Source organism: Boleophthalmus pectinirostris, unplaced genomic scaffold, assembly GCF_026225935.1.
Source record: "Boleophthalmus pectinirostris isolate CB_2022bp ecotype Guang Dong unplaced genomic scaffold, ASM2622593v1 HiC_scaffold_2, whole genome shotgun sequence".
NCBI classification, from domain to species: Eukaryota; Metazoa; Chordata; class Actinopteri; order Gobiiformes; family Gobiidae; genus Boleophthalmus; species Boleophthalmus pectinirostris.
Genome location: NW_026571152.1, coordinates 32,566,002 through 32,575,523, shown reverse-complemented (window position 1 = coordinate 32,575,523; position 9,522 = coordinate 32,566,002). Strand labels below are relative to the sequence as shown.

The 9,522-nt window shown below is 41.2% G+C and overlaps 1 protein-coding gene across 1 annotated transcript; it reads left to right on the top strand.

The window, feature by feature from the left end:
- The first annotated feature begins 2,263 nt into the window (after positions 1–2,263).
- Positions 2,264–8,009, top strand: LOC129409531 (homeodomain-interacting protein kinase 2-like). The gene is made up of 3 exons (XM_055155909.1): positions 2,264–3,707; positions 6,525–6,589; positions 7,893–8,009. The coding sequence occupies exons 1-3, from the start codon at positions 2,264–2,266 to the stop codon at positions 8,007–8,009; spliced, it is 1,626 nt and encodes a 541-aa protein (XP_055011884.1).
- The last annotated feature ends 1,513 nt before the right edge of the window (positions 8,010–9,522 follow it).

Here is a 9,522-nt window from a genome sequence, read left to right as displayed (position 1 = left end):
ATGATGGACCCCCAACCAAAACAATTACACAATGCACCGTTAAGTGGATTTTTTTTCATGTGATACTTTCCTTTTTTTGCTCCTGCAGCTGTACTTTTACTTAAGTTACAAAGTGCTTCCTCCACTACTTGTGTGCAGGAGATTCTTCAGATTTTGGAGGGAAAGTGAAGCTGTTTATGCGCTCGGAGGCACTGAAAGAGAGGATGTGTGCATGACCCTTTAGCATAAGAATAGTGTTGGGGCCTGTGAACTGCTCTGACTCTGACCTTTCTGCAGGCTCTGAATGGTGAGACTGCCTTTCACTCAGACCTGAGCCTTGGCCTGGTCTAAACTCTCATCACTGATTTAATGTATCTCTGTTCTTTGCACTGTTTACTGGAGGCCCCATGCATCAGGCCAGTTCACAGGATCTGCTCTGAGACAACAAGAGGCCCTGCTCCAGAGACAACTCCCAGTCACTCTGTTCTCCCTCCCGTAATCACTTAGTTCCTCTCTTCTTATTGCAAATGCATTTTATCATACACCACCAGGTAAAAGTTTAATCTAATTCATATTTTGTTTCTTTTTTCTCACTACGTTCTACATTTTAGGTACATACAGAACTTAGAATTAGACTTAGACAAACTTTATTGATCCACAATTAAAATTATTTGGACACAGTAGCTCACACATCACAGTATACTATAATAAAGAATGAAAATATAAGTGGTAATAATATATTCAAAATAAGCAAACATAGCAGTCTGGGGTCAAATAAGGCATAATTATATAAATGTATATGTATAAGTAAAGTAAATATAGAAAAATATAGTAATACAAATATATCTTAGGTATATACAAAAGGTCGCAAGGAGAAAAAGATGGGGGGGGGGAAAAAGCAAAGATGAAATAATGATTGACAGAACATAGGGTTATCTGCTGCATAAAGGAGTTGTGTTTTGTTCAGTCACTCGCGTTTGAGTAGTCCTTCGTTATTAGTCTATCTACTACATCTCCAAAGCCCAAAATGCTCTGTTCCACCTTGTCCACCTGTTTTAAAACACAGTGGAGCGCTACCTGTATTAACATATGACATCACAAGGTGGAATAGAGTGTTTTCTGTTTGAGAGAAAAGCCTAAATATGCAAGGTTTTTGTGTTAAACATGTGTGAATGGAATAAAACGCAACTCCAGGTATGTTTGCGATGAAGAAACATCATAACATAGATCAGAAAATAGTGTAATAACATATTCACACTACAAATCCTATAACACTATTAAATATCTGATTGGCATTTGTCACCAGGGTTTTATTTCATACATGTCCAGACAGTGGTGTGGGAGGGTTAGTGATAAACATATTATAAATAACTGTGGGTTCCTTTAAAAATCTGACGTCAGGGTTTAGCGTTGGGACATTCTGCTGGGCTGCACAACTGCACTCTGAAAATACCAGCATTACAAATGGGAAGAAGCAGTTGGATCCTCTACACGTAGAGACGAATTGTGCACTGGCTTTGACACTTTTTACCTCCCAGCATGGCGGCGCAACCAAATATTTGACGTCACTGAGAAAGGTCTGTGTGCCAGCATCGTGCTTAATTAATTGCGACACACATGCAACACACATGTATGGTACATTTGGAGTTTCGGCACAGGTTACTACAGTGTCTAGGTAAGTTGTGGAAATCCGTCCAATCAGGAAGTACATTTTTAGACCTTATTTATTATTGTGCAACCAGACAGTAAATTAGTGTATTAGTTTATTCTGAACATGTATAAAAAGGTATCAAAACAGAACACTGCAGACAGTCGCCTCATCTGATGCAGGTCACTTTTCACACCAAAAGAAAACCAACTAATATTAAATTCATAACAGCCCTTGTAACAAATCAAAAGCACGTTATTTCCATCAGAATACACCGTATGCAACCCTACTACAATTAACTATATAAAAAAATGTCATGATTGTGATGGAAGAGAAAATTTAATCAATTATTATACATTTAATTCTGCTGCTGTTGTAATGCAGTGAAATTAGCCCCAGGTAAATCTAATTCTGTGTGAATACTACCATTTTTATTTGTTTTTATTTAAATTTCCCTGGTTCTGCCTCAGGCTTTGACATCACATTCTAGATTCCACCAATATGCTTTTATGTTCTCATGGCAACACAATTCAAAGCTTTGTACCACTGTAAAAAGTTTGTAAGTGTGAGTGTCGAGAGGTTTACAGACAAATCGATAGGAACGTTTCTTTAAACAGACGTGTATCATATAACAAGATGATGGCTGGAACAAACCGTCAGGGTGAAGTCATTTTGGTGATAGGTAATACGATTTCTAGCGATTTTGGTTCGTACCAGATAAAGGAGCTGAAGGGAGAAGGCGTCTTTGGACGCGTGGCCCGGTGCTCAGACCTGTCAACCAACAGAGATGTGGCTTTGAAAATCTCTAAATTTATGAAGCTCAGAGCAACCAGATATGAGGCCAATATTCTCCATGAGCTGCTCAGTGTGAGTGAAGCCAAAAACATAGTAACGTTTGTGACATCTTTCGCTTACCAGAACCAATACTGTCTGGTAATGGAACTTTTAGATCAGAGCTTGTCTGAGTTCATGAAAAGTAGGGAGTTCAAACCAATTCATGTTTCAGACATCCGCTACATCGCTGAGCAGCTCCTGGTAGCATTTAAAGAACTGAGCAAGAGGGGACTGGTTCACGCAGATCTCAAACCAAGCAATGTAATGCTGGTTGACCACAAGCGTGAACCGTTCAGAATCAAGCTCATCGATTTTGGGCTGACTAAGAGGGTGAAGAGCTTAGTTCCTGGTGTTATCATGCAGCCGCTTGGATACCGGGCCCCAGAAGTAAGTTTGGGATCTGAACTGAACCAGACAGTTGATATGTGGAGTCTTGGCTGTGTGCTGGCATTCTTATACCTCGGCCAGAATCTGTTTCCTTGTCATTGTGAATACGAAATGGTTAGGATAATTACACAGATCCGAGGCTTACCCGATCCCGAACAACTTGAAAAGGGCTTGTTTACACATCTCTACTTAAGGAAATCTGATGATCGCTATGAGATGTGCCCACAAGAGGACTACAGTGCCAAATTAGGCAAGAATGTCAAACCCTGCAAGAACTGGTCTAAAAACTTCACGTGTTTGGAGGACATGATGGAGTTCCACCCTAAACCAGTCCTTCAACTAGAGAAGCTGAAGACTATGCACTTTTTTGATCTTTTGAAACTGATTTTCGAGGTAAATCCAGCAAAAAGGATCACCCCGGAAAAAGCGCTGAAACACTCTTTTATTAAACAGGAGGCCGCTCGTAAAATGGCAATCAAGAGATACCTTCAATCCGTTGACTGGTTTCTTTCTTCAGAAGATGAAGACACATTCTCGGATTCAAGTTCTGAGGATCAATTTTCCACTGCTGGGACTAGCAACAACAACATTAGGAAGTTTAGCAAGAATAAGTCCAGTGGAAAGTCCAAAGCTGCGTTCGTCAGTGACTCTGAAGATGAGACCACTGCAGAAACCACCAGGAACAAGAAATTATGTGAAAAGTCCCACCCTTCAGTTGTTGGCAGAATGTATTTCAGTTCTTCTTCGTCGGGCTCTGAGGATGAGTGTGACAGTTGTCCAACAGTCAATCAACTCATCCAAAAGCTCACAGAAAGTGGCAAACCTGTTACACAAACTGAATTGGGCAGAAAAACAACTGGTACACACAGCAACACACAGCCCAAGAAGAAATGTCTAATTGGGAGATTTTGCAAATTTTTCAGGAACATATTTACCTGCTGTAGGCCAGTGAGACATAAGTAAAAGTTCCTGCTTTGAGGTTTGAGAGCTGTTATACCTTAACAGGTGGCTTGTGCGGACCTTCGCTCACTAGGTTGTGTTGACTGATTCCCAATATTCAGTATGTATATCTACAAAAGCAGGTATACACTGAAAACCAACCAGCAGAAAGCTATGGTTCTAAACGGACAAGGTAGCTATGTTTTCCTGCTGTGTTCTTTTTACTGTGGCTTCTTTTCCTTAGGTTTAATGTAGGCTGGAACTCTAGCCCCCTTTTCACACTCAGGATCACCTCAAACTGTTATATTTGTGCACTTGCGATTTGAAAAAAATCAAGCTGAAAACTTTTACACTGCAATTTCAACTTTCTACACACATCGTGAAACTTTAAATCAAACTTCAGTATTAAAAAGTGCTAAACTTTGATTTTAACTGTTATTTAATTAGTGAACTGCCATTTGTTATTGTCTTATTAGCACATATGTATTGATAAAACAATACATATGTATTGATAAAGACAAATGGAATGTAGTAAACAAAAATAAATAAATAAACCCCCCTCCCCTCCTTGAACGTCACCTTGTGGGAGGTTTTGAGTGCCCGAATGATCCTGAGAGCTATGTTGCCGGGGGCTTCATACCCCTGGTAGGGTCACCCAAGGCAAACAGGTCCTGCGGGACGGGTCAGACGAAGAACGGTTCAGAAGCCCCACATGATGAGTTACATACGAAGGCCAGTTCCATTGCCCGGAATGGCGTCACCGGGGCCCCACCCTGGAGCCAGTCCTGGGGTGGGTGCTCGAAGGCGAGCGTCTGGTGGCCGGGCCTTCCCCCACAGGGCCCGGCCGGGCACAGCCCGAACGAGCGACGTGGGGCCGCCCTTCCGTCCCAGTTTACATCAGATAGTGTCTGGTGTAAACTGGGACATTTCAGCGGTCCCAAGAAACTCTTGGTCAGCCTACTTCAGTGACGTGTGTCTGCGGATTGATTCACGCTAGAAATGCAGCTGAGATTAAGTTTAAGACTGACTGACAGTCCACTGTGGCTGTAGCTGTGAATGTTTTAATCTAAACATGCTGAAAGCTGACATTTGCTTATTAGCCCTGGGATAACATTACGTCTGATGTCAGCCAACTGGCTACCACTATGACAAGACATTTTTACAATAAATTTTAATTAACCCACGTGTTGGTCAGCTGTTGTAGCTGCTTGTTGTGCAGTTACTCCGTTTTTACCCTCTGCTACAACTTAAGCATGCGCATCTTGATCTTGATCGAGGTTTCTTCTGATAATGTCTGTGAATTGATGACGTATTTTTGACAGTAAATTTGCGTCTCAATTAGTAATCGTACTCATGAAAGCGTAATCGTGAATTTTCATTTCGTGATTGTAATTCAATTCGTATTCTGATGGATAAAAACACACACAAAATATTTTATGTTCGACTGGACTCATTTGAGAGTTTACAAATATTTATTTTATGTGCAACTACAGCCAAATATGCATAGATTTCCCAAATATGCATGGATTTCTATTATCTGCGCAGAAATATTTCTGAAAGCTTTCTTACTCCATAGGTATTAAAGTTGCTGTCGTACCAGGACCAGAACATGTACAGCTTATTTGTTTTAAGGAGGAGATTAAGAAGGACAAGTTTTTTGACCATAGTGTTTTGTGGGGCAGTGGCAGCATAAGCTGCCACTGCCCCACAACACAAAGAAACGTGTGGGTGTGGAGTCGCTGCTAAGGGTGGTGAGATTGCTATGTGCTTCATTACTTCACTGACATGGAGTTCATACACAATTTTCATATGAGAAGAATGTGTGTGTACATTTGTGAGCAGCTACTTGTGCCACTCTCGCAGGTAGAAACACGTCTTCGTCTACATTGATAATGTGTAGGTGGGATGAATGCGACCTGGCCGTTCAGTCTGAAGTCGCATGTCAGAAGAGTGGATATGTATTGATTTTAGGAGCACATATCCAAGAGGCCTGGGTCACATTTGAAAAAATCTGCAGTGTCGTTCAGACTGTTATTAAAAGATCAAATATTGGCTGCATAAGGGTGAAAAAAATCTGATTTGGGTCACTTCAGGCTGCAGTCTGAACATAGCTTATATGTGTCCAGTGCTTTGGGTGTAAAACTAACACCCAAAGTAGTGAACTAACTTTGAAAGCGTAAAGTATTTTACACTTATCTATAGTTAATTTATCTACAAAAATATAACTTTGATTAAATATTAATATTAAATTCATAAGAATTAATTTTCCACCTGCAGTAGTAATCAAAATACAATAAAGACATAAAAGAAATAAATAAAAAATACAAGCGTGTAAAGGTCTCTGAAAATACATCATGAGAACAGCCCAAAGTCATACTCCAGTTTCCATAGTCTTAACATCTCCACAGATATTTTACCATAGAAAAGCATTAACTGGAAATTACGTTTACCCTACGTCGTGGCACTTCCGGCTGTTGTGAAAAAGGTCTACTACTTTATGGAAAGATGTACACTTCTGGTTGTTCTCTACTCACACTTAGACTTAAGAACTGTGCCATGTTCGAGCATAATTGCGTAGGCCCGCACCCACATCATCATCACGCTGTTTGTTTACATGTGCTAACGCTTTTAGCGGAGAAAATGTCTATTAGCAGCAGAAATATCTATTAAATAGTGAGAATGATGTGTGTCCTTTTATATTGTGTTCTCCTCTGTGGGTTTATGGATATAAAAACAGTACAGAGCAGTGATGACAGCCGGAGACGAGAGGCAGCTAAGCTTCTGTCACAGTCCTCATTGAAGGTAAGCGTGGGTTTGCTGTGTGTTTTGGAGCAGATTTTATTCACTGTTTTCCTCGTTATGAGTAACATCAGTGCACACATAGGGCTTCTATAGTGAAGTCGTGCATGTGTGCGTACATGAGCAACCATGTTGTGTTTTGGCCCACCTCCTCCAGTCAGGCCAAAGTCTCATCAATGCCGCGCAGACATCATCTTTGGACTTCTATGTAAGGATAAAAAACATGAACTATTTTTTAAGGTTATTATTATACTTGGAAAAATGTTAATCCACAAAAACAAATTTTTGGAATGTCTGTAAAATTCCTCAGTTGTCCAGGTAGAATCTATGGTTATAAAGAAAGAATCCTTCCTTGAACATAAATGGAGACCTCAGACATCATTTGTCTCCTATTTACAACTCCATCCTCAAACCTAAATCAAAACAAACAAAACAATAGGTGTAGCCAGGTCAGGCCCAGAGGTGTGAAAGCACCCATTATGGCCCTGAATGATTACGCTGATATGACCTCACACTCAGCGCAAGTTCAATAGGCCTTGCTAAGTAACAGAAACTGTAAACACATAGGTGTGTTAGTTTCAGAGTAGTTTCAGTGTAGTTAGCTCCCCCCTGGGCAGATATAAGGCAGAGTTCACCTGGGTCTGGAGCTTGCATAAGCTGCGAAATGTTATTGTCCAGTTGACAAATTGAATTTCTTCTTTTGCCACAAATTTTTGAAATGCAAACCCCTTTTCGTTACATTTATCATTCACCTTTATGAACAGCAAGAACGCTATCATTATAAAAGAACTTATCACTATGAACTCTTAGACGCCTAGCACCTCATTTAATTTATTAATTTATGTTTTGAATTTACATCGTTCCTGTCTGACCTCACATTTGTCATGCTTAATTATGTTTCTTTTTAACATTGCCAGTTGGTTTGTATCATATAATTTTGATTATTATTATTATTATTATTATTAATAATAATAATAATAATAATAATAATAATAATAATAATAAACATTACTCCGATAGTGCTAATTCTTATTAGTTCAGTGGCAGATTAACTAAAAATACAAGTGACTCTGGAATATCAACATGTGTATGGGCCCCTTAAAATACACTGAGCAGTGATGTATTTTTCTATAGCATAAAACAAAACAGCCACATTTGCAAATACAACACTCTCCCCTGAAAATACAACAGAGACGTGGTCATACATTAAGGATAAAGCAGAAGTCAGCTTATATGTGCATATTTCCAGCTGTAGCAGAAGGCCTGTAGCAAAACTGATATAAGCTTTCTTTAAAATGTCATCCAGATGATAGAGTGGAGCCTGGAGGAAGATGGAGAAAGGCGAGTGGGGCGCATGCTCGGTGTGGGGGTGCCGTCTGTACCATGTGACCTGCTCTCAGACCTGCTCCTCGCTGCGACGTGATTGGCCGCTGGGAGTCTGATGTCAGGCCTGTCACGATAACACAGTTTTAAGTGCGATAGACTGATGAAGGAAATATTGCTGGGCTTTTACATCATTCTAATGGCGTATCATATTTAAAAGGTTCATATTTACGCTATTTTCTGATCTATGTTTTAAAACCTGGAGTTGTCTCTCTTCCTTCTCTTTCTCTACATCTTTTCCTCCTCCTTTCTTTCTCTCATCCTGTCCTTCTCTACACGAATGTAAGGATAATTTCTTCTTCATCCCCTCGCCCTCTGCTCCTTCTCTCCTCGTTCCCTCCTTCTCTCCGTCCTCTCCTCGTTTCATCCATCTACTCCTCCATCTCTTCTTCCTCTCCTCGTTTCATCCATCTACTCCTCCATCTCTTCTTCCTCTCCTTCTCTTTATTCTCTGTTCTTTCTTTCCTTCTCTCCATCTTCTCCTTTCCATCTTCTCCTCTCCATCCTTTCTCTCATTCTCTCCATCCTCTCTTCTTCTCCAGCCTTTTCGTTCTTCTCTCTATCCTCTCCTCATTTTCTCCATCCTCCTTCTCTCTTTATCCTCTCTTTTTTCATTCCTTCTCTCCATCCTCTCCTTCTCTCCATCTTCTCTCCATCCCCCTTTCTCTCATTCCCATCCTCTCCTTCTCTCCATCCTTTCCTCTCCATCCCCTTTCTCTCATTCTCTCCATCCTCTCGTCTTCTCTCCTCCTCCCCATTCTCTCTTACTTCACATCCTCCTTTTGTTCTCTCTTCCTTCTCGTCCTCTCCTTCTCTCCATCCTCTCCTCCTTCTCTGAAGAATTGTTAGGCACATTTCTTCTCCTCTTCTCCTTCTGTCCCTCCTCCTCTCTATCCCCCTCTCTTTTTCTTTATTTTCTCCTTCTCATCCTCTCCTTCTCTTCCTTCCTTCATCTCTCCTTCTCTCTATCCTCTCCTCTGTCATTTCTTCTTTCGCATTCTTTCCTTTCCTCCTTGTCATCTCTTTTCCATCCTCTTTTCCATCCTCTCCTCCTTCTCTCCTCCTTCTCATCATCTTCTTCTCTCTTCTCTCCAGCGTATCTTTTCTCATCCTCCTCGTCTCCTTCTCTCTATCCTCTCCTCCTTCTCTCCTTCCCCTCCTCTCCCTCGTTCTCCTCCTTCTCATCCTTTCCTCCCTCTCGTCTCTCCTCTCCATCCTCTCCTCGTCCTCCTCTCCTTCTCTCTATCCTCTCCTCTTCCTCCTTGTTTCCCATTCTCCTCCTTTTCATCCTCTCCTCCCTCTCTTCTCTCCTCCTCGTCCTCTCCTCTCCATTCTCGCATCCTTCTCTCCATCTTCACCTGCTCTCTTTCCTCCCCTTCTCTCCATCCACTTCTCTTCCTCCTTCTCCCCATCCTCTCCTCTTCCTCCTCCTCCTTTCCTCTCGTCCTTCTCTGCAGGAATGTTCCTCACACATTCCAACAGGCTGCTGATTTTCTCTGATTTACCATTGAACACGGGGGAGCGACAGCGTGTCTGATGTGTGGCTGCTGTGT

Excerpts from the sequence above, each read along its gene's own strand:
- LOC129409531 (XM_055155909.1), top strand. The coding sequence starts at position 2,264 with ATGATGGCTGGAACAAACCGTCAGGGTGAAGTCATTTTGGTGATAGGT. Across the intron at positions 3,708-6,524 it reads ATTGGGCAGAAAAACAACTG|TACAGAGCAGTGATGACAGC; the intron begins GTACACACAGCA and ends ATATAAAAACAG. Across the intron at positions 6,590-7,892 it reads TGTCACAGTCCTCATTGAAG|ATGATAGAGTGGAGCCTGGA; the intron begins GTAAGCGTGGGT and ends AATGTCATCCAG.